Here is a 26,109-nt window from a genome sequence, read left to right as displayed (position 1 = left end):
AGAGCAACGCCTTTTCGCCCGAAAGAGGTAAGGAATTGTAGGGAACCACTCGGTAGAATTCGAACAACATTTCCCGTACCTACGATTTAATTTAAGAAATAGGCTTAACTACGAAAGTTGCCCTTGTTGAAGCACATTCTTCGGCATATCGTCAGATAAGTACTGCAACTGGAGCCTAAATACCAATTTAATTTTTTTGCGGGTGTGTAACTCTCGATGGCACCAAGGCACAATTGTTCCCTATTATTGTCCAGCTGAGGGGATGCCTTGCAATGTTAAAGGCTGCTGCGAGCTCCTTTGACCTCAGTGTACCATGTGGTCACTAGATTCGTGACACCACTAAGGCGTCCCACGAGCTTACTGCCGAGAGTATACATTATGCCGCCATTGCTTGCCGCTCGCCTTCACTGCCAATACAAGGCTGCTTTGTTTGCCAATAAGCTGGGGAATTTCCCTGCCAGCCATATTTCTATAGGTCCTATGGCGTTGATTTCCTCTGTGAAAGCATGTCTTCGGTTTGCAAGGGTGGATATAATATAATATACAATTTCGCCCCTCGAGTTTCCATATGGAGCTAAAGGGCCTTCCGCCGGAGATGTTTGACTACATCGTGAACCATAGTATACGTCAGCCGTTTATTTATTAGGAACTTTATATCTGTACAGCTTGTGCAGCGCACGTTCTTTATTTTGCTCAGCGTTCCTGCTTGACCATTTGAACCGCTTTGAGAATTACTTATTCCCAGAGCACCGAGTGTCATCAATTTTTAGACGGTGTCACATAGCCGACACAGCGTTTGTTCAATTCATTTTGTTTTATTATCATTTTTATTTCTCCAGCTACAAACACACTTCGCGAACTTTGAGCCTGCTTTTGAACGACAGTCACCATACGACATTTTGTGCGAAGCTACGCTGCTGCATTAGAAATTAAAAGATTAAATCGGTCGTTCTCAGCAATCTATTGTAAAGCCCAATGCTCAACGATTTTTCGCACTAGAGGTCTTTTTCCCGTGCTGGTGCGTATCACAAAACCTTTTGCAGTATAGAGAAAAGTGGCGAGTTGTGCTAGCAACCCAGAATTTCGCATTCTCAAAAATCAAACATCCGTATCATTCTTTTTAGATTACCTAGAGATACCGGCGAGTTATCTAGGTCTTCTGAGGCCGCAGCAGTAACAGCAGCAGTAGAAAGAGCGGAGCTTAATTGGTGGGTACTCTGCGGAAACCAAATGGAGGCTGGTAACACTGATAAAAGAAGAGGTAACTGTGGTATTTTGAGAGTAATTATGCGCAGCCGCATGGTGCTTGCTCCGTGAAACAGGTTAGTTATCGCTAGCACATTAGAAGCGCAATGTGTATAAAAGAAGAGAATAGCAGGGCGCAGTAATGCGAAACTGCATTTCTCTTGCCATGAGAACCACTCTTCAGATAGCAACCACGGAAACACTAGAGTTTTCCGGCAGTTTAAAAGTCCGAACTAGACGAATGTTTACCGTATGTGTGCGTGCAGTGTCGGGAGCCCGGAACTGCAGGTTAGCTGCCACGGCAACCGTCCAAATAGTGATATAATAAGCCACGAAAATGAAAATACCTCAGTAAACGTGGCTAAACCAGCCGTTGTGCAATGGTGAAATTCCTGGAAGCATTTTCTGCTAGGTATCTAAATCTAAAACAGTGGCATCTATCGCAGAGGTCATAATATCGCTTGAACGTCGACTGACAGGTCTATCCTCAGCAGTAGTTAGGCGTCAGGGTTACCGCTGCACAGCTGAGCCCAAGAATGCGGGGTAAGTCCTTCGAAACGCAAAACAGCATTTTGTGCGCTGAAATTTCTTTTAAAAGAGCCCCAATTAGCACGAAATAGCAGAGCCTCCACTACTGCGTTACTTATGGCACTTTTGAATTTTGAGGTCCGCATACCATATACAATTATCGTTTACCGTTCATCAGATTTTTGCGCTACCTGCCGTACCGACTGTGGCCAACCGCGCAGTATCGACATTCTGTAACTTGAAAGCTACTCGGAATACAATAAAAATAGGAATAAGCCTCGCAGCGATGTTCTTGGATAAGAAGTGTGGAATGTTCTAATGCGTGCCGTTATTTATCTGTATTTAAGCACCAGCTCAGTTTCAGCAATCTGTCACGACCGTCGGCAGCTTGTCAAAGCTCCAGCTTGGCTTCCTCCAAAAGCTTACTGCAATTCACTCCAATTTCTAAGTTCGTAAACCGGCACAGTATACAACAGTTGCACCTTACCTGTACTCACCTATGGGGCTGAAACGTGGAGGCTAACCAAAAGGGTTCTACTTAAGTTGAGGAACTCAGAGGGCTATGGAACGAAAAATGGTAGGGGTAACATTAAGAGATAAGAAGCGTGCAGAGTGGGTCAGATAAATAACTAAAGTTACTGACATTCTAGCGGAAGTTAAGAAGAAATGGGCATGGGCAGGACATGTAGTGCGAATAGAGCATAACCGATGGTCGCTTAGGGTAACAAACTGGATTCCAAGGGAAGGAAAGCCTAGCAGGGGGCGGCAGAAAGTAAGGTGGGCGGATGAGGTTGAGAAGTTCGCAGGGGTCAAGTGGATGCAGCTAGCGCAGAACCGGGTTAAGTGGAGAAATATGGGAGAGGCCTTCGCCCTCCAGTGGGTATAGTCAGGCTGATGATGATGATGATGATGATGACGAAACCGGCATGCCACCTTCGCTTCAGGCTCTACCTGCCTCATGCCGAGCGTTATTTTTAGCCTCCTCAGGATCCGTCTTTCGAATTCTTCTGGCCACCAAGCATACCCATCACAAGGCATATCATTAAACAAAGACCCCGGTCTATTACATGCATGGGGCACAACGCCAGACGACATTATCACACTAGTATCAGCCGCAGGCCATCGCACAATCCAAATTCCCCAACACACACAATAGATAATTTTTCTATGCCACGCTGGTTTCAATCACTAATCCTCAATCACCACTCACTAATCAATCAGTTAACGAGTGATACTATCCATCAAAACAAAAAGCATATCACACACACTCCATTAAAGGCATCTATCATTATTCTGGCATCTCTGTTTTGACTCGACCTTGATGTAGGCGCGCAGTTTGATGATGCGCTAGAACTCGGAGGCGCTATCTACCTTGGCGAGCATGCATCAAGTATTTATAAAGTTCCGGTGGCTGCCGCATCGTATTATAGCACCACTGCAATGTTTGTACAAGCAAGGCAGAAGAGGGACATGAGTTAAATTTATAAAGAGAGGGGAGATATGATGCATGCGAAATCCTAAAGACTGATTAGCATCTATTATATATAGACTAGAAATGCAGGCGGTGAAATTAAAAATTCAGTAATGTGTAAAACGTAACTTTTTACTTTTTCCGTCTTTTTCTTTATACTCGAAGATGCTCAGAACTAGTTTAGAAATGACAGGCGCTTAGATGATAGGCTGTTCGTGATTACGCTATGCATAAAAAAGCTGGGGAGGAACCATACCTTTGTATTTAGCCTTCTTGGACATTAACTGGGCATACGACAACCTAAACAGAAAGATGCTATTAAACCTATTAAAAGAGCAAGACCCCGGTGTTGAGATAACAGGTTTCTTACAGTAAATATACTGGGAGAATCCAGTAGAAATTACATGTTAAGAGATCAGAAGTACGAATTCAATTTATTCAGACGAGGTTGTCTTCTATCATCACGGTTGTTCCTGCTTCATATGACAACCACAAAAAGCAGGCTACAAGAAAGTAATTTGTGTTTGAATCTCTTTTTTTTTATGGAGTTTTGGTTTGAATGTGGCGTGATTGCTTGTAAAGCAGCGGTTGTCCAGTTTACCACTAGCAAACTGTAGTATAATAACTGTAGTATAATTCTGGTTGAGACGCAGGGGAATCATTATGCTTTACGTTTAGTGCAATCATATCAGGACAGATGATTTTCAACAGTTCAACCGATCAGGTTCTTAAACCGCAAGGTCATAAAATACTCATAGTGTCAGAATACCAGCATTTCGGAGTATTGGTAAACGAAGGACTGCCATAGAAGAAGTACGAATTCAGTTGGGGCAAAACGCGAAACGATGCCGAGATAATGACACATAGGGCCTTGTTTGAGTACAGCAGGTATCAGGTGTATCTGGAAAGGAATAGTGGTGCCAGCGATTACTCCTGGGAATGCGGTTATATGCCCAAGGGGTGAGGTACAGTCGAGCTAAGAAATAAATCAGTGAACTGTTGGACGATTAGATCCAGGCGTCCGAAGGAAAATCACAAACGAGGTGGCACAGCTGTGCCACCTGAGAAAATCGTCTGTAGTTTTTTCCGAAACGAGGTGGCACAGCTGTGCCACCTCGTTTCGGAAAAAGCTACAGATCATTTTTCGGATGTTACGAGAGAATTTCTGTGCGGTTTTTGACGGGAAATCTGTTGTGACAACAGAACATGCTGTAGTAACATCAGATATTTCTGTAGTTACAACAGAAAAGTGCTACAGAACTGCAGACAACAGAAATATACTACAGAAAAACTACAGAACTACAGAAAAGTACTACAGAACTACAGAAAAATCTGATGGTTACGAGCGAACTACAGAATATTTTGTCGTATTTTTGACACAGTTCTGTAGTTTTTTTCGACTGGGAGTGAAGTAAAGGTTGCGCGCCTTTCGAAGCACTGTAATTTTAGTGTAAAATATTATATGACGAATTACTGAGGAAGTTAAAGCAGTGATAGGTGGGCACCTACAGTGTTTAAAAACCTGTACATGAAAAGCGTTCACTCTCAGTGGATGAAATGAACTCGAAAACTAACCATGAAATATGTCGGACACAAGTGCAGAGAAACAACAAGCGTTAAACAATCGGAAATAAAACAGAAGGCAAAATGGATACATTTTGTGCAAACCAAGCAGAGGGTAGATTTATATCGAAATAGCAAAAGCTATCTTTGATAACTGAAGAGATCATGACCTATTTTCGAAGCTAGTTCAGGGTTCCTTATAACACGTGGCTACAAAAGGAAATTTAACCACGATGACGTATTTGTAATCCATTGTCAATTATTAGAAACAATTGAGGATCTTGTGCTTGAATGTGATGGTATCCATTTTGATGTCTATGGAGGCAGTCACTCTTTCTGAGACCTTAGGAACCAATGGTAGCAGTGGGGGGGGGGGGGGGGGGGGGTGAATTAATCTTCTGTGGAAGTTAGCAAACAGCGATTGGAATAATGGCGGCTGAAGTGCAGAATGATGACATAAGCTGAGAGAGGTAGAAATAAGAATTTAATAATTTAGAATTCGAAATAGGACATAGATTCATAACAACATTCCGGATGTATAAAGAAGAAAACGAATATTGTGGCATCTGCCACACCATCTGTTCAAAGATTCTCCTGTATTTAATCCGTCCATGCTGGGCATGTGCGCTGGCTTCCAAGATATTACCGCATCTAGCCAACATCTCGGAGGCCACACGAAACTCGGTCTCGCGTGCTTTCGCTCGTTATAACCGGCTTTCAGCTGCAAGAGTTATACCTTCGACATGTGTTTCAAAATCGCAAATTTTCGCTTTCTAAAACTAGAGATTGGAATTGCCGTAAAAACTCCTTCTCTGCACTGAATAGGAAGAGTTTTGAAAATTATCTTCCCATCCTATCACTCGGGTCTCTTTTCGTTTTATTTCCTTCTGCTTCTTTGCCACTTAATACTAACGGTCTATATTCTTTAAAAACGTCTGCAACCCAACGACGAGCCCAAGAGCCACCAAATCTTTTTACAACTTTACTGAGTTGGTTCTTTACAAGCCGCGTGTAGGAGATGTTTACGAAGAAAAAAAAAGCACGTTTAGGGCCCAGTTAAAGCTGAGAAATGTTCCACAAGTTCAGATTAGTCTGAAGCCAAAAGTTTATTTGCCTGTCTTCTTTATGTTGTCTTTTGTCTCCAGTTAAAAGTTGGTGTCTCGTCTGAGAGGTGCCCTTGATAATGTTTGAGATCCATTTTTGTTCGAGAAGCAATTTTAAATCTGGTGAAATAAAGGTTAAAGGCTTTGTACATTAAAGGATTGCCACAGTTCAATGTAAATGCAACATTATTTTACTAAAGAGCATCGCATACCGAAAATGCACCCTCACTAGCACAAAAATGAGCCTGTTTTCAGTGTCAGTGCTTTATACTCTCCTTTCATGCATTGCACACTGTTGAACATTTTTACAGGGATTGCTCAAAATGAAATCAGAAATAATGACGGCGATTATAAGCACACTCCTTGCCATGTGTACTTCTGTTTCGTGCACTTCTGTATATGTGAAAGTACGTAAGTAGCTTACACTTACACTTCAGAAATAGTTTTCTCAAGCAAAAAAGTCATTATTTATGAGTTACATAAACTGACAAGAAATGTGCCGCTTCATTTTGCGTGTTTATGTGGCTAAAAGATGTTTTGTGCATTTCTTATCAAAGCTAACGTTTATTTTAGACATTGTACCTTCAAAACGGCCGTTTTACTTTTGCATACCAATTTTTATTAAGATACAGAATAGGTTAAGCAAGATGCCGCTATTTCAAAGCTGCGAACACGTAACAGGTCTGTATTTGTTTTTACGCTGGACGCGGCTCTACTTTCTACTAATGGAAAAAAAGGGCTTAACTAATACAACAGCCTAAGCAGTTCATGTATAGTCACAAAAAAAAACATGCAACTCCCGAAGCAGCCATTAGTTTAACAGCTAATGAAAGCATCATGGCAGTGAGCAAGTCAATAATTGAAAAGACGAAGGCCGTGTTCTTTCAGTACTTTATGAAAGTCGACGTTTAAGTCAGCAATTAATTGTTGTCGCTGGTGGTTCCTTTCTCAACGCTCTCGACAAATCGATGAGGTCATTGTTGCCCTGAAGTCAGTTTTTACATCCACTGCGTTGCTTGAGCTCACCCACCGGAAGACGGACATTTTTTGCCGCCATAATCTCCTTAAGCGATAAATATTCAGCAGTTCCCCAAAGGGCGCATTCACCTTATCAATGATAAATACTAGCTTTATTTATGTATAGGTTCCTTGAAGGTGTGATCGGGACTTTTCCAGCATTTAATTCCAATACGTGAGCTCTACGGAAAACAAGGAACAGTTCTTACTGGTATGCTCATTTACTGAATTGAATTCCGCAGCTCATTACCTATAGGAATATATAGATTTATAAGACATTTATATCTAGTCGATTCTATTAGGAATATTTGTTGTGGAGCGCTCTCAGCGTCATTCTGCAGTTCAACCAATTATAGATATACAGCCGCTTTAAATGGAAACAACATGGTTTTCTATTCTTCTACATCTGTATATGGCACTCGGTGGCCGGGAAAAACAGGGCAGGAAGAAGTGGCGATGAGTCTTAAGACATGATGATCATAAAATATAGTTTATTGAACGCACAAGTAAAATTGCGTGGAAGACACTGAGTGGGCATATTTTAAGATCCGTCGGGATTGAGCTGTATCTTGCCTGAAGGTGCTGGCTAAACTTGTCTCCTCCCAATATTCATTAGTCGAAACACCTGTATTACACAACCTAAACAACCTTCAGTTCCTTCGACAAGCCAACACCATCTAGTGCAGCTCAGTCATTGTCATGGAGTCAGCACACTGGGTTCGTGTCCTTGGGGATACACTGCATGTTGCCATATTTGGAGCACCTGCCAAACATTTTCATGTTCTTTGCTTAATATGTTGTACTGTAGTGCTAATGCCTTCTGTGTGAGTACTTGATGCTGAAGCACATGAGGATAGGTTTGAGCCCATTGTTAAAGGTTTCTTGTCTATGATGAGTGGCTGGATCGATATATGACGTGCTCTGACTGCTGTGACGGCACCGTCAGTCTACTTTAAAGCGGTCAGACTGCACACATCAGACAGCCCGGAACATTATCGGTTTCATTTACAAAAAAACCGGGAGGTACGGGAATGTAGAACCAAGAGGACAAACACTGCGCTTATTTACAGCCTCAAATGAGGATGTTCTGCGTGACTCAAAGGCTAATAAACTGTTTGATATGAAGCATGGTAGCTTTTTCTGTTTGCTGGCACAGTGAGGCTCCCAACGAGCTACGATATTTGAATATCATGGATGTTTTTTAAATTTTGGTTTGGTTTCTGGATTTTAATGTCCCAAAGCGACTCAGGCTATGTGGAAGGAAGTGGTGGAGGGCTCCAGAAATTTTGACCGCCTGTAGTCTTTAACGAGGATGTACATCGCACAGCGCCTTTCTTTTCGCCTCCATAAATAAGTGGCCGCAGCGACCAGGGTTCGATCCTACGTTCCTGAGTGCAGTATATAGTCAAGCGCCCTAACCGCAGCACCGCCGCAGCTGGGCTTGATATCACTTCCCCAATGGCGGGGAGCACGCTTTTGTACATGCTTTGGATTTATCTTTAAGCTGGGTATGGTAGGTAGAGTATAGATTAGCTCGACAGTCATTTCCTTCTTCTATATTACATTGGCGCTGCCTGTAAAACGTTTTTTTTTTTTTTGCGTATATATTCTTCTTGTAAAAATTTTTGTGCTGCAACAATAATACCTCGAGAGAGCGCGAGGTAATTTGTGTCCTTCTGTGGGTAAAATAAGGCGCCAAACCACCGCGAATAAAGCATTTATTTGGATATATTGCCGCAAATCCTCGGCGTTACTTAAAATGGCAATTACATCTTTGCTCGCTTCTGAACAATGCGTCAAGAATTGAAAAGCACGTTATTCACGCAAGAAAGAAAACTCATTTTTACAGCTTAATTGGCGTTCGGCACAAATGTTTTTTTGCTGGCAGTTACAAGCCTATGAACATTCAGCGCTTAACTTGTTCTCCCTGAACTTTTCAGAAAACACCTGATGACAGTTGCATATGCCAAGCACCAGGGGGAGAAATCATGCCCTTTCCGGATGGCACACCATGCATCGTGCGTATAACATACAGCCAAGATCCTTATTGGTGCAAGTATATAATTTCGCTTGACGCTTTACCAGATAGCAGCCCTTCTTTACTAACGGTGCCCTAGTCCCGCTTTTTCCTGTCCTTTGGTGAAACGTACTCCATGCGGCAATCTATTACCATTTTCGTAAAAAGAGCCCTCTCAAGCCAGCCTCTCTTTAAGACCCCTGTACTCTCGTACACCATAAAACAAGGAAATGTGGAGAGTGAAGTACTTTAAATTGGAGAGGCGATGCGCTCCCCAAAACAAGGTTGAGGCCCTCGTCTTTCGTATACAGGCAACTGTTACAATATGGATTCGCAGGCAAAAGGATCGTATACTCGAGAGCTTCATGTACAACCTGACCAAAAAAAATTAAAGAATGCACTTATTCTTATGCCAAATATAACTTTTGTACTACAGTTCACCACAGCTAGGCTTTTCAAACCACTATATCGTTGTTACAGGTATTTTAGGCATATGAAGTCTTTCACCTCAAAACACTGCTTTGAATCGAGCGTTGAGCGTTGTCGGCACTGAAAGGAAATTTAAGACACATTGAATTTTACCTGTTTAAACAGGGCACTATGTCCTAACCGCAAAGGTTGATTGGTTGGTTTGTGGGGTTTAACGTCCCAAAGCAACTCAGGCTATGAGAGACGCCGTAGTGGAGGACTCCGGAAATTTCGACCACTTGGGATTCTTTAACGTGCACTGACATCGCACAGCACACGGGCGCCTTGCTTTTCGCCTCCATCGAAAAGCTGCCGGTCCGCCCACTCTAATCTAAACTCAGTCAAAGGAGAACGATAGGCAAAGCACTTATATCGCCATCAGCAGCCGATTATAAGGATGCTCTCTATGACAATGGTTAGGCTCACACTGCATTGGTTTTTGTGATAAATTAAAATAAAATCTGTTTGGTCATCTCGTCGTAAATTATGATGCTAGGGAACATAAGTAACAGCTGTCGAGCTTAAAGGTTTCGCCTCTGATGCTGCCTCTGATGCGTATATCCCACTGCAGTTTCCTATATGTATGGTTTCTCAAAACACTGCTAGTCTCAGCCCTTGTCTAAGGATTCCAAATGATATAAACAAAATTCCATTTGAGCAATCAAGAACTAAATAGGAAACATACACAGATCATATACAGTAAATACACAGACCATTAACAGTATTAAGAGACGCACACTATATTGAACAATTAACAGTATTAAGAGACGCACACTATATTGTATAAACTTCTCATAGTCCTACTATGTTGAAGCGTTGTCAAATATGAAAATTGTATGTATGGCAGACAGTTTCTGCAAGTGCTGTATGGCATCACAGATTCTTACATAGAGGCACAAAATAACAAATGTTAACAGCATGCTGCGCAGCAGTCGCATCCACTCAGTACCCACTCATCAAAGGGCACCCCTGTATGCAGAGATGCCAAATTAAAGGGCTCTGTCAACTGACTGTTCACCGAAACTACAAACAAACATCGGATATGAAGCATTCAATCCATCAAGACATAAATCAATAAGAACTTAAATATTGATTGTAGAATTGCCGCAGCCAGAATCCCAATCCATAAAAACGCACTAATGGTACACCATTATTTACACGAAATCGAGAACCATTTGAGCTGCAATAAAGTCGCCTTGTCAGTACATGGAAAGGTGAAGCACTACATGCATACTTCTAGTATTTTGTCAAGAGTTTCTTCCATGCGTAACCGATGCGCCCGAGTTCATTACTTAGAACGACCAGACCATAGTGAGTCACTATGTTTCATATTGTTCTGCTTTTGCCTCATTTCACACTTAGCGCACGTTTTGTTTTAGTCAGAGAAGTGCGACATTGCAATCAACGGTAACTACAGAGCAACTCATCAACGGTAATGAGGTACTGGGCCATTAACAAATTTCCTTCTGGGTGCCACCAGTCTGAAATTCCGGGTTTCGCGCAATGCTCGACGAACACACACACAAAAAAAACTTGTTTTCTAAATCTCTGTTATATATATCACTATACTTTTTCGGAAGAGGCAGGCAGCGACATCATGGTTAGTGCCAACACAAGCTAAGAAATTTAATCATTTAGTAATTTGGTTATTTGATAATTCCGCCCATAATTAAACCTGAAAAAATGCTTGCGTCATATTTTGAGTACATAAGTTTGGTAGAACTGCTCAAAACGTTTAAATTAGCTCGCGATGTATCTCAACAATCTCAAGATCACAGAAGCATCAGCACACTACGTAATAGAAATATGGGGGCAAACACCATCAGCGGCTGCAATATTCGATTATTTTAGACGGACAGTAGATGTCATTCAGGGATATAAAATACCTTTAACACCTTTGAAATCTTGGCAGACCTGGCAACGAGGATATGACGGAGAATGGAACTGGAAGCAAGGTACATGCCAGAGTGGCCTTTGCGTATTGACGGAAATACCGTTTGGCTGCTTACATCAAACCGTCCCCGATGTGGTGAGTGAAAGCCAGCCGTATCCGCCTCTTTCGTTCTCTACTGAAACAAATCGAGAAAGTTTTGACGAGTGCGATTTCAAATAATTTGACGAGTGCGATTTCACCTTCTTCACCAGCAGCCTTAGTATGCACGCTTCACAGCAAATATATTTGTTTGTTTATTTATTTCTAAACGCTGCTGCCCGATTCAGGGGCTATAACAGGAGTGGGCACATAAAATGGTATACAACGCGTATATCAAGGTCAAATAACAACAAATAAACACAACACACAATATCTTGAGATTCTACGACTCAATTGCCGGCGCAAAAACGGAAGTTGGAAGTGAACGAATGTTTCCATGTAGTGAGTTCCAACTTTACACAATGCGAGGAAACTATTTGAAAGCGTTAGTACGTGCAAAATAGTTGATTGGTGGTTTGGTGGTTTGTTGGGTTTAACGTCCCAAAGCGACTCAGGCTATGAGAGATGCCGTAATGGAAGACTCCGGAAATTTCGACCAACTGGGGTTCTTTAACGTGCACTGATATCGCACAGCACACGAGCTCCTTGCTTTTAGCCCTGAGTAAAAAGCGGCCGCCGAGACCGGGATTCAATCCCGCATCCTTGGGCACAGTAGTCGAGCGCCGTATCCACTGCACCTCTCCTTGGACATTGAGATTATGATTACTCCTAGTTGCTTACGGTTCTCAAAATTAAATATGCTGCCCATCTGAAAGACAATTGGCAGAAGATACTATAGAATGGAGGAGTTTTAGCGACTCAAATTTACGGCGGGATGAGAGTTGTTTTAGATTTAGGGAAGACATTGCATATGAGGGTGAAAGAGAGAGAGAGAGAAAAACAACTTTATTTGCCCCAGATGTCGTGAATTAGGGCAGGTGGCAAGTGAAAATCGTAGCTGCGGCAAAGAACCCTTACAGCTTTCATTTTTACAGATTCGATTTGATCCATTTCTCGGTGTTTATATGGAGTCCAGATTTTTGAATTATATTCAAGAATAGGCCGGATTAACATTTTTTACATGAGCAGTTTGGCCTCATATGAGCAGCCTTTGCGGTGATTTTTAGGTAACTTACATTTTTATAGCTTTAAAAATGATACAATCAATGTGCTTTCACTACCACATATTCTGAGTAAAGATGACACCAATGCAATTGCATTCATGTACTTTATGCAGTGATTAATGATTGTAACAAGAAAGTGACAGGCGGTGGACGAAGGACATGGCATCAGTTTTGCTGAATTAAATATTCCTCTGCCATGTATGGCTACAGTCAGAGAATGTAACAAAGGTTCACTCAGAAGGAGGGGATTATGTGAAGTCTTAATAATGTGGTACAATATTCAATCATCGGGATATAGACGGATCTTTGATGATATACCTTTTAGGCATATCATTAACAGAGTAAAAATAGCTGAAGACCAAGGACGGAGCCTTCAATAACTCTTGAGGTTACATCCACTACCAAAAAATCGACGGAATTGTAGCGAACAGACTGGAAGTGATGTAGGAGGAAATTGGCAATCCAATTAACGAGTTAAGTATTCTTGGGAGGAATTTTCAGTCTACATAACAATTTGGTGTAAAGAACCGTATCAAAGGCTTGAGATAAATCGATGAATATGGCGTCAGTTTGGTTCCCGGCACCTATGTTGAGAAGAAAGAAGTCAGGTGCAAATTTGGTTAACTGCGTAACTTTGCTAAAACCACTACTAATCCCATGTCAAGCCCTTGACACCCTTGACAGAAGAATATTTGTTTTAAGGAACTCCATAATACGTTTATAAATGATGTGTTCTAAGATTTTGCATGAATTTGCTGTTAAAGGGAGGGGCGTATATATTAGAAAGAATTTGTTTGGTGCCGGATTCATAAAGTGCAAGCACAGTATCGAGTTTCCATGAGAAAGGAACAATGCAAGTGGGAAGAGTTTTTTTTTTTTTTTAATTTAGTGAGATAACGCGATGACCAAAGGGAATAACGTACAAGGAAAGTGTTTGGAATACCGGCCTCTCCAGAACATTTTATTGTATCAAGGCATAAGGTCAGGTTGGAAATGCCCTGAGCACTAACGCAGATATCAGAAATTGATCGGCCATGATTAGGAAGACTGAAAAATTGAAATTTGTCATTATCACATGCAAAACAAATTTAAAGTACCCATTAAATATCTCAGGTATTTGAGCAGAGTCAGTACCAATGTTGTCGTCAATAGCAGAAGAGGAGGAGGTAGTATTTGAGGGTAGAATAGAGCTTAAGAATTTACAAAGGTGATTTCTTAGCAGGGCTGGCAGCCGAATGCGGAAGTAGAAGTATTTAGTCGAGTGCACATTATTACCGCGCTCATTTTTTTGCAGCTTGAAAGCTAGAAACACAGTCAGGATTAATATTGTGTACCATGCGCCTCAGCTGCGAAACACTGCGTAACAAGTGCAAAATTTAATGATTAATCCAGGGGAGAGTAGGATTTCTTTTTTGTTTTAATGCAAGATTCAACCTTCTTTTCAAAATGTTCAACAAGATCATTAACGTTGCTATCGCGGCTAAGTGTGCAAAAGGAGTCGAGACACCACCACTTTGTCGATTTTGGAGTAGTCGTCAGCATGTTATAAATCCGGAAATGATGTAATGGTGTACTGCGGTTTACTAGAGAAGCGGGGCAGGGTGCGAACTGGTTTATGATTCGACCTGCCATCAACAACCCCACACTTAAATATGGTTTGCGTTAAGTTGCGGCTTATAAAAATAAATCTACCAAATAATTTTATCTGGTGGGTGACAAAACTTTTTGGGTGAATCCAAAATACTGTAACATCGCTATCAACTGATTCGCTGTGAGGCGCCGCGCTCGGAATAGGACATCGAGAGCAGGTCAATACTAGGCACATTGAAATCACACATGAAAATGATGTTTGCTAGAGGAAGGCTGTGTAAGAACTGGCCAATAGTGTGCAAAGTATCACGAAATGAACCATGGGGGACGTAAACAATACCAATAATAACAGTCCATTTTTTTTAAATAAATAATGCACCAAACTGACTCAATGTTGTAAGGCGCAGGTGGTATCGAAACTTTAAGATATGAGCGAAGAAGTACGGCTACACCAGCAGCTCTGCTCTACTACCAGCCGGCACGTATCACACCATAACCAGATGTGGCAAATTAAGAGACATATGTTAAGCTTTAGCCAGGTATCAGTGATGTCAATAATGTGGACGTCATGGGAGGATGCAACTACAAGAAGGTCAGAAAGTTTATAACACATTCTTAAAGCGTCAAGACTTAGGAGATGGAGACTGGTTGAAGGGAAAGGTAGCCGTCAACGGGACAACTGAGGAAGCTCAGCAGATTAGGACACCACATGGCAAGGGTCCCGTTTCAGGCTACCTGAGGCTTCATCCCATCTGTACCTGACACCGTCAATGAAAAATAAGAATTCCTTAGCTCCTCAATGCCAGGATATATATAGCGAGAGCTACTTTCCTCTAATTTCAGCATGTTACCCAGGCTGTTGTCGAGATTATATTGATTAGCAATGAAGAGCATTCGTCGTCACAAACAATTTTTTTCATGTGCAGAAAGACTGCCTGGTGATCAGTATAGTAAAATGAGGCCACATTCCTTCACACATACTGCTTATGTGTCCAAACGTATTCTTCACGAAGTCTGCTTCAAATGTTCGAGTCGCAGATGAACTTCCTGGTAGCCGATTGACATGATCAGTTACACGAGGGGCCGTTACATCCTCTTCGGTTGCTGTCGTCGGTTCCCCTTGATTTTCCGATTGCTCCATCTGAGCTGCTATGCGCCGCCTATTACGCTATGCATTCTGCGTCTCCATTTGGTGAAAACTTCTCTCTGTTCAGGCGTCTGTTCTGCTCGCTTGGCCTTTCGGTATTGATTTTTTCTGGGCTGAACGGCCAGTCGCGAGTTGAATTCAGCCTTTTCTATCTATACCAACGCTGAGCAGTAACGCGACAGCCCTTCTCTAAACGAAACAACTGTGCTTCGACCGCCGTGTCGCGCCTCCGTTTATACAAGTTGGGCATGCCAAGTTTTGCGCATAGCTAGCACCTGGCATCCGCGTGACGTCACATGCAGCAGCGGCGGCCGCATCTGGTCGGTCGGTCGGTCGGTCGGTCGGTCGGTCGGTCGGTCGGTCGGTCGGTCGGTCGGCCGGCCGGCCGGCCGGCTGGCTGGCTGGCTGGCTGGCTGGCTGGCTGGCTGGCTGGCTGGCTGGCTGGCTGGCTGGCTGGCTGGCTGGCTGGCTGGCTGGCCGGCTGGCTGGCTGGCTCGCTCGCTGGCTGGCTGGCTGGACAACTTTTATTTCCATCGGAAATGAGCGTGCTCTTCCCCGCCTCCAAATCGCGTGCCGGGGAAGACAAGGAGTCGTGCAACCATAGATTAGAGGCTGGCAGGTAGCCCTTAGCTTATTGCAGCCTCTTCCGCCAGATGGAGGGTGCGGTGCTGGATCGCAGGGTCCGCTCTTCGCAGCAGTGTATCCCAAGTTTCTCTACTGCAGCGGAGCTCTGATTCTTCTTCTTCTTCCTTAATATTTGGCACATACCCACGAAGGGGGATTGGCCAGGGTTCAGTGTGGACTGCCAAATGTCCTGCACGAACTGAATTAGTGTATTAGAGTAATTGACAACTAAGCAAAAACGTAAGATTTAGGATCCCAAAAGTTTTTGAAAAAAAAATGAAGCAAAAATTTTGAATTTTGTAAATTAGGAGTACAATTAGCAAGGGAATCTCTGATGTCACGCCCCTAGCACCTCTTCTTCCTCTCCGCGGTGCATTCCACACATTCCAGAGCGTTTCCACAGCGAAATTCTAGACTGGTATTCGAATGTAGCTCTCACCACAAAAGCGGGGTCACACGGATGCTTGTCTTTGAAGCCACTGAAACGAAGAGGCATTCGGCATTTTATTATTGCGTAAGCATTGTATGGCTATGTAGGCAGGTTTCGCATGGGCATGACTTTTTCGGCGCTGTAAAATAGGAACTATGTCGGAGCAGTGACAAAACTGTTGATATGGTTTAATTAAGTAAATAATCAGAGCTAATAACAAGAATAAATGATTCACGAAAAAGAAAAAGCGCTATGTCTACCACACTTGTTCTGTGGAGACCTTAACCGCGCCATAAAAAAATTGGAGTAAAAGCGGAAAGCGCGAAAGGGGTGCCGTAATTGAGGGCTTCGGAATACTTTCGACGGCCTGAAGATCTTTACAGTGCACTGATATCGCACAGCACACAGACACCTCTTCGTTTCACCCTTATCGAAAAATTAATTAGTGCCAGCTATATGGTTTAGAGGAAAGGAAAGGGCAAGCATCTGTCACTCGCGGAAGAGGAACTAGTTGGCATACCAAAGAAAAAATGGCACCATCGAATATCGCAGAAATGAGGATATGCAAGGGACAAAATGGTTAGTGTGGGGGGATTGGGTAGTAAATTAGAGACAATTAGGTGATTACAGAAAAGAAATAACCCAGTATCTATCACTCGCTGAATCCCGCTGACTCTTCTAATGGACAACACAGCAACAGTTTGACTTACACATTTCTCAAGTGCAGATTCTGCAGTGATCTCGGAATTTTTTTTTTTCGAAAGGCTGCTAGATTCGCAGAGAAATACTCAGTGTGATGTACATTTTTTTCCTTATCGCTCCACGTAGCTGTGTGCACCGTCAGGTGCCACCATATTAGACCTGCAAATTTCCTAATCTCATTCGTCCACCTAACTTTCGGCCTCCCCTGCTGTTCTTACCTTCAAAATCTGGTCCGTTACCCTCACGACCGGCGGTTATATTGCTTTCTCGTGCATCTGCTGCCTGATTCTGAATAGAATGTGAATAACTAGCGATTGTTTCCTGACCGCTTCACGCTTCCTGCCTCTCAACGACACCCTATCATTTTTCGATCCATGTTTAATATGGTTTAGTTTATAGATTTAATGTCTCAAATTCAGTCAGGTCATCATGAATGTTAGGTCAGGTCATCATGAATGTTAGGTCAGCTCTCCGGATAATTTCGACCCCCTCCCGTCCTTAACATGTACTCACATCATGCGCTCTGCTCCTACGCGAAAGCTATATATAGACACCCACAAAAAGGTCTAAAAGCCTCTGTTTATTTTTGTACAATTGTTCCGCACAAAAGTCTGGAAACGGCGCTGCCTCCCCGAAGCACGAAGACATAGAGCATTGTACCCGGCGCTGCAGAACCTGCGTCTCCTGCTTTAGACTTAGTTGTCCAGCCAGTTATAAACAGACGGAGAGGCGCGTTTTCTGCGGCGCTGGCTCACAAGGTATTTCGTTGTAAGAGGGAGCAGACTGCGAATTCCAATGGTTCGATAGGCACCCTCCTCTGCCGCCTCCCCTCATTCACCTTTGGGCCATTGTGAGACATGTCACCTGTGTTCTGTCCAATACATGCCACACTAGGGCAGTGAGATGGCTCTTGAGGATTTTGTTTCCTGTGGAAAAATGTATGTTGCATTTCTTTGTTGTATCCCGGTTGATGCAAGTAGCATAGATGCGCAGGCAAAACCTTCTGCTGATTCAGAATGTAAATGCAGTGTATTTTGCAGCATATGTATGTTTTATGTGAATGGAAGTCAATAAACTTCTCTTTGTAGCATTTTCAATTTAAACGATTGTACAACACGAATTTGTCTGGGAGTAGATAGATATATGAATTTATTGAAAGGATAGGCAGAGAGGTTGGTCGGAATGATTAAAATCTGGCCTGCTACTCTGCACTGGGAAAGGGGGGGAAGAAAAAAGATCATGACGGGTGACGATGTCGAAGAGGGCTTATGAAAATATATACAGGCACGGCAGCTTGCTTTACAAGCGCGAATCAAGTCCGCTGGAGCACAAAAAACGGCAATGAGCCTGCACTGACCAGACCCTCTTTCCCTTGTCTCGCCGAGCGCCCAGAAGCAGTTCCTCCGACAAAGGCCTTTTGTCCAAACGCTTCAAGGAAACGGCTTGCACATTTCGTTAACGCGCATACACTGGGAACACCAATATTATATGGTCCGCAATCTCGGTAATGCCACAAGTTGAACATTCCGGCGAGTCCACCTGTCCAAAATGCACGTACCTGCGCAAAGCCACTTTTAAACGCAGTTTATGTAACAAGCATGCATAATGGTGCGAAATGTCACGCAGAACATAAAATGTCAATATTGGATTCAGCCTTCTTAGATGAATGTGTCGGGCGTCTGACTGGACACAGTAAGCTGCCGTAGCATTCTTCGTACAGTTCGTAAGAAGACACGTCGTATCCGCTCTTAAATAAAGGCACAGCTATTTCCAGGTCATTTCTGAGGACAATTTTTGTCTGGGAGCAGCCGTTAATAAATACGAGGAAAAAAAGAGCTAAATTTTATGCGTGGTATATTTTCGCTGTCCGTGTTTAAGTCCAGCTGTGGCAGGTGCTCAACAGGGCAAAAAAAAAACACTTGTCAAGTCCTTTCTTAGGCTGTAGACTTGACTATTTATACCACATTAGTTCGATTTATGCCAACTTTCACGAATTTTCGTCCGTGCTCAAGAAAGCAGCAACGTGCATCACGCTGATTTCAAGCAAAGGCAAAGGCGCGGAAGGGAAGGGAAGGACAAAGACATATATGAGTCGTCCTTTGAGCAGCCCCGACTGAATTCTCTTCCTTACCACTACTTAGGCAATTAACTTCAACAGCGTCATCTTAAATGTGAACATGAGTGCATTCTTCAAGCCGACAACGCCATTAGTTGCGCTCCTGACGAACCTGATCCTATTGACATATTTTTGCGTCATTTCACTGATATCTGAGTTAGACATAGGGCGATTTTACAAGTAAATCGTACCGCCACCGAAGCACTGCTATCCAGTGTAGTTCAGAGATACCCAAAATGAAGGTGTCATGATGGTGACATTCGTTAGATGCCAATTCATTATCAACTTTCACGCCTGTGTGCAAATGGTCTGTCATAGACTGTTGAAGATGTTGCGAATATCACTGGTTGCAATATGCTGCCTCGATTGTTACATCCCAGGGAGCGAGATTATGCGCGCTTCTAAAGCAAGAGTATGCAGCATCTTGGTTGGTCACCAGTTAATTTTTCTGATAAAGCTTCTTTATATTTTGGAACCGAATTTGCGGTAAGAAATGTACATCTAATTTATACATTTTTTTTAGAATAAGTATTGAAGTCAACGCTTTCAAAAATTGGGTTTATTCTGAGGCAACAAGAAACCACTAGAAGGCTCTACATAGATGTTGCAGCGAAGTATTTCGCAAATGAATGCCCTCAGTGGCACTTACAAGGTGGATACAATTCCCGAGGAAAGACGCCTGACGCTACATTCATAAGACAGTAGGCACAAAGACTGGCTGCCGCAGAAGCAGCCACTCCGCCTCTAGGCTTGCAACCGGTGCTCCTCCACTGCCGGCCAAGATGGACGACAAATCTCCGCCTTGTTCCGGGAACATCGCGACGGGCTGCGTTGGGCCGTCGTAAAAACGGCATCTGCCGGCAGCGTGTCGTAGTCGTGGTAGAAGGATACCATGGTAGCGAAAGTCCCACAGACGCCTGCGTGACGACCACGATGGTGACGACTGAGCAAGGCTTTAATTTTGTTGCGCCCCCTGCGAACCCTGATGCAAAACAATCAACGAAGTAGCACTGGGGAGGGGGGGGGAGGTTACTTTTATATTTTGACGAAAAACAAGACCAACGACGACGAGGGCAGAACGGTGCTCAGATAAGGTGGCAAAATGGTTTGGTCTGATTGGTTTGGTGTCTGGGGTTTAACGTCCCAAAGCAACTCAGGCTATAAGAGACGCCGTAGTGGAGGACTCCGGAAATTTTGACCACCTGGGGTTCTTTAAAGTGCACTGACATCGCACAGCACACGGGCACCTTGCTTTTCGCCTCCATTCAAAAGCAGTCGCTGAGCCCCGATTCGATCCCGTATCCTTGGGCCCTGTAGTCGAGTGCCTAACCACTGCGCCACCCAGGTGGAAACCAATTATTCAGTATTGTTGTTATTGGCTCTAATTATTCACTTAAATAAAGCACATCGACCATATTGTCACTTGCACAGCTTTCCTTGACGCTCGATCTGATGGTAATATTCGTTTTCCGATATACCAACCATCTCTTATTTTACAGCGCCGACAAAGTCATGTACACCCTTCCTTGATGCTCTATCATATGGTACCATTCCTTTTCGGCTGTGGAGATGATTTAGAGGCGCAACGGCGATGTCGTGTTAACGCAGGAACGGGCGCCAAAGAAGTCCGCTCTAAAATTCTGAGGACACTTTGGAATCTACACACTAGAAATGCGAAAGCCTAAGCGTTGCTAGTAAACACGGTTTATCACATTTGCTCTCATCATCATTATGAACTAAATGCACCGTCATTATCATTGCTAATGTCATCATTGTCATTTTAACTAATTGCAGCGTCGTCGTCATCGCTACTGTAACCATCACGGCAGACAAGGAGAATTATGATGTGCGTTTCATGATCTTGGGCATTGCGCAATTGATTAAAGCACTCGGCTGGGGATCCAAGGGAGCGAGGCTCGATTCCCGGTAGAGAAAGGATTTATTTATCTATTTATGAAGCTGGTTACGAAGGGCAACAGCGATGCCGCAAAACGCAGGAACGGGCGCCAAATAGCTGCGCTGTAAAAGGCCTTCAAGTGTATTCTGAGAACCCATGAATATCAATCACCTGACTTCAATGATTTCATTAAGGGCTTGAATGAGTGATGTTGTGTTAGATCAACATCCACACTTTATTATGTCGCCATTACATACATGCGCTACGACAATGCAGACTTGAACTGTAGGAAGGCGACCACATTTCGTTTGCCTTACATGGACCTCATGTAATCCTCGTGATAACAAAATGGCCTTAGCATATAGCGTCGGCGAATGAGAGGTGCTGAGCTTATTAAAGAACCAGACAATTGTGAGCAAGGAAACTACCATCAATGTCAAAAAACGCGAATGCGATAACTATAACGCTAGCGTTAAAATACGTAGCTATAAGAGCGTAGGTCAGAAATTTAAACGGAGTTCGTTACTACGTCTGCGAAGTGAAAGTCAACTGCGATACAGCTACGTTATCTATGACTAAAATATCGCCTTGTTATGCGCGGTTCCATCGTTTTGCTCGCGCTTCAGTTGCCGCCAAGAGGAGTCAGTTTGGTACTACAAATTTATAGAAACTTCAACACTTATTGTCTGCCGACATCCTGCCGCCAACAAACTTGCTTTCGCCAAAAAAAAAATGGAATGTGACGAATTCGAAAAAAATTGGTTGTGGTTTAGCTCTGGTTAACCCTAGTTGAATTGCGAAAGCAACGACGGAAGCTTCTTTTGCCTGCTACATTATTGCCCCATCACGCCCTATCAGTGTAAGGTGCTACGTTATTGGAGACACTTAAGCTCATCCTTCAAGGGTACGACACGAGAGCGCAATCTACCGGCCCGCATATACAGTCACGCTTCAACCAACCAAACCGTATGGACGTGCCTGCATGTCGTAGGGGTAACAAAAATGCAAACGGTTCTGGCAGGCTGATTCTGATATCACCCTCCCAATGAAAGGAGCGACCCGAGTTGGCAGCTCCGGCCCATGGCATAGGGGTAACGTGAATTGGAATGCCATGGCAGGCTGACTTTTTTATGAGGAGGCCGTAGCTATACCTCTTCACGGTGTAGCTACGCCTCTTCACGGTGTAGCTGCAGCTACCCGAGCTCTCGCTTTGGCTGTCGTAGTGTTGCTTTCTCGACAAACTACCCGTGCGCTGCCTTAAGAGGTGCGAGTGGCAGATAAGTAATGAAAGTAGGGCACATCATCATGTCATTCTCTGCACAGCTCAACCGGTCGACCAACAGACGTTGAAAAGTGTGTGAAAGAGGTGTATTGTTGGCCTTGCCACTGTAGCTTTCTTTGTGTTTTGAATTTAAAGGTTTCAGCAGGATTTAAACGTCTCAGCAGGTATTTACTGAAATGTTATTTGTACAAGCAAAGTGAACCCCACATTCACATAAGAGCAAGAATGGGTCTATCCGCAAACAAAATTGACTGATTGGTACAGCAGAGTGCAACGGGGTGGGGCAGAGAAGGGATTTCGTAGCCCATATTGGGGGGGGGGGGGGGGGGGGGGAGGTTAATCGTGGAACCATGAGACAAAAATGTCGTATAACAGGTACACACTGAGGGATAATTGTAGATGATCGATGATCCCCAAAGGGAGCCGCCGACGAGTGCTTTTAACGCTGTCGAGTCGAACATATTAACGTACGGCTTAATTGTTCCTCAATGACTTTCCTTGCATCTGTAGCGCGTAGATTTAGAGCCTGTATTTCTCTGTTTCGTTTTCAGGAGACCAAACTCCCATTTGGTTGTGCGTTTATATGCACCAATCCAAATACAGATAAAGCAGAGTTCGGGTATTATCCCCCTCAGACACCATGCAATGTAAGTTTGCAAAACTTTTCGATGTCGACCATTCAACATTTTCCTATATTTATATCTTGTTCGCGAACGTATGTTACTCGTGATGAGTTTCTGCCTTTATTATTCGTAAAAAATTGTTCGCTAACGAATAAAGCTTAGTGGTTGTTCTAAGGATTCGTATGAGGAACTGCTAACTGATGTTGCAAGGCCTAGGAAGTGCACAATTACTTACGATACGCACCACCGCAATGGGTATTGACAGGAAATGCGTACGTTTATTGCAGACAGGAACATTTGACCTGAACATGACAGTGAATTAGGTAGGCTAATAAAAATAGGATTCTGCGAATTTCGCAGCGGTTACCAGGACAGTAATAGCAGCTACCCCTCAAAAAGAACATTCACAATGGCTGTATCTTGCCACCACTTGCCAATGGAGCAGACATGTGGAGGCTAGCGAAACGAGTTAAACTTCATTTGGGAATTATGCAGTAGCTCTGGGAATGATGCGATAGATGTAGCGTTCGGACACATTTAAATAGCAGAATGGAGCATAGAAAAAAGCATCTTAATGGTAGAAATTATTTACATATGAGCAATGATATCCAGCAGAGAAATATTGGGAAGAGGGAGGCTCGTGTGGTATAAATACGAAGGAAGCAAGCAGCCACTGATATGAAAAACTAAACATGATGAATTCATTGTTCCGCTTCTTTTTCATTCTGTCTATGAATACATGTCAGATAAAGGACTCACAACCGTTAGGTCGCGAGCCTTGTCTATCTGCTTCAGTTTCGGTTTCATTCAAATCTTGTTTTTGTTTCGTGGATTACATTCATGTCTCACTGTTTCTTGCCCTTGCCTATGGTGTTTCTAAGGTCACATGACCGGAACCCATAAGTGCGTTAGGGGCTCTCTATATAAAAACAAGAGGCGTGTTCTCTTTCGTCGTGTGCACTTTCAATTGACACCTCGGCTTCCTTCTTCGCGGCCACTCCGTCCAGCGCAAGTATTAGTATGTATAAGGAACTAGAAAGCAACACAACCGCACACCTCTGGTGAGATCTGAGCCCACGATATGCGAATTTAGCGTAACGGGCTCTACCAAATAAACTACATGGTGACGGCTGTTCAACTTGCTATTTTATGGTATTTACGTTGCGTGTAATATAATCTTCAAAGAATTACCCAATGTCAACTTCGTGCATAGCCGAGGATTTTGTCGTCATCATTTCCTCACTTTATGTACTCCGCGCCTCTAAAACGTTCTAGTGGGTGTATTTTATTTAATTATTCACAATTAGTGCTAGCCCTTTTGGGAAGCTGTGGCAGAATTTGTTCAATATAAAAATGCTTGTTCACAACAAAAATATACAGCATTCTAACACAATAGCGACATAAACGGGCGGCATAAAGGCTTACGCCAGAGAAATACGTGTCCAGGCGAGAATACAACAAACCAAAACAAAAACAAGCACTCTGCATGAAACCAAAAAAGGCGTATTGAGCTGTGCGATGTTATCATAAGCATTTCTTACGTTACTTCACGGTTGTCTCTGAAATAAAATCATGGAAAGATTGTTGATAGAAGCATAGAAAGATATATGGCGGGTCGTATTGGACAGGTCTGCTCAGACCTTTCCCTGTATTGAAGTGAAGAAGCCCGATGATCGTTAACGAGACAATACTTGGCACAGTAAGCCACATTGCCAACTGTACTTTCACTGAAAGATGTGGGGGTGGCGAAATCTTTCATCGAGTTCATCGTTCTTTTTCGTGCTGCCCAGGAAATTTTGACGCCTCATCGTGTTTCCGCGTTCATGTTGCAACATGAATGCTGACTTTTCTCATAAGCTGTACCAGTCATTTCATAACTATCTGACACCATCCGGAAATGAAAGGGCCTAAAGTGAAGTTTCCTGGAAAACGTATCAACAACCTCAGATATGCGGATGATACCACTTTAATGGCAGAAAGTGAAGTGGAACTCAAGAGACTTCTGATGCGCATACAGGAAGAGAGTGAGAAGTTTGGGCTTAAACTGAACATTAAAAAGACAAAGATCATGGCATCTTGCCCTATCAAGTCCTGGAGCATCAAGGGACAAGAAGTGGAAGCTGTGACAGATTTTCTCTTCTTGGGCTCCAAGATTACCTCGGAAGGAGACTGCAGCCATGAAATTAGGAGACGATTGCTTCTGGGAAAGAGAGCAATGGTTAGCCTTGACCGCCTAATAAAGAGCAGAGACATTAGTCGGCCAACCAAGATCCCTACAACTCGTGCTATGGTCTTTCCAGTTGTGATGTATGGATGCGAGAGTTGGACTGTGAAAAAGGCTGACCGCCGAAGAATTGACGCGTTTGAATTGTGGTGCTGGCGAAGACTCTTGAGAGTTCCTTGGACTGCCAGAAGACCAAATCAGTCGATATTGTCGACCATAAACCCTGACTGCTCATTGGAGGGTCAAATTCTAAAGTTAAAGCTCCGCTATTTTGGTCATCTGATGAGAAGAGAGGAGTCGCTGGAGAAAGATTTGATGTTGGGAAAGGTTGAGGGTCGCCGGAGAAGGGGTAGGCAGCGAGCGCGATGGTTAGATGGCATCCTCGAGGCACTGCAGATGAAGTTATGTGATGTTGGGAAGATAGTGAGAGACCGGAAAGCGTGGCGTGACATGGTCCATAGGGTCACGAAGAGTCGGACACGACTGAACGAGTGAACTGAAATTTATCACTAACAAGTCCGAACTGAAGTGACTTCTGCATACTTGATACCCAGCTCACACTACGGGACAACATTCTGGAATATCCTCCTGAGACCGGGAATGCATTGGGTGCACAGATTTTTCTTTAACTTGCAGAATAAGTCAGCATGGTTATGAAGGTGAAAAGTGTTAAACGTTTTTTGAATAGCCCTGATAGTATCAGCTCAGTGCGATGTCCAATATATTGGACACTGGGATTCTACCCGTTCTTTTTTCACCAAACGCGTATGTATTTACATGCCGCAGGTAATGCTCTCAAACTCGTGTGCAATTTTTTTTATTAACTTCTAAGGTAAAATGGTGAAAAAGAACGTAAAAGCAAGCCTTCGTCTGCTCAAAAAAAAAAAAAAAAAAAAAAAAAACTTTCGCTTGCTTCTTCACTTTTTGTGGGCAATTTCAAAACATCTTCTGTCATTTGTGATGCAG

General features: G+C 43.3%; 1 protein-coding gene across 1 annotated transcript in view; it reads left to right on the top strand.

The window, feature by feature from the left end:
• Positions 1-947: 947 nt before the first annotated feature.
• The window catches only part of LOC146209297 (uncharacterized), a 34,424-nt gene continuing 9,262 nt past the window's right edge, over positions 948-26,109 (top strand). The window contains exons 1-5 of the mRNA XM_084587381.1: positions 948-1,018; positions 6,222-6,317; positions 8,868-8,945; positions 11,325-11,441; positions 22,848-22,943. Coding sequence (XP_084443507.1) covers positions 6,234-6,317; positions 8,868-8,945; positions 11,325-11,441; positions 22,848-22,943 — 375 coding nt within the window. The 5' untranslated portion in view covers positions 948-1,018; positions 6,222-6,233. The remainder of the gene's footprint in view (positions 1,019-6,221; positions 6,318-8,867; positions 8,946-11,324; positions 11,442-22,847; positions 22,944-26,109) is intronic.

Source organism: Amblyomma maculatum, chromosome 1, assembly GCF_055883805.1.
Source record: "Amblyomma maculatum isolate TAMU_Amacu chromosome 1, ASM5588380v1, whole genome shotgun sequence".
NCBI lineage: Eukaryota > Metazoa > Arthropoda > Arachnida > Ixodida > Ixodidae > Amblyomma > Amblyomma maculatum.
This window is presented reverse-complemented; position numbering and strand designations above follow the sequence as displayed.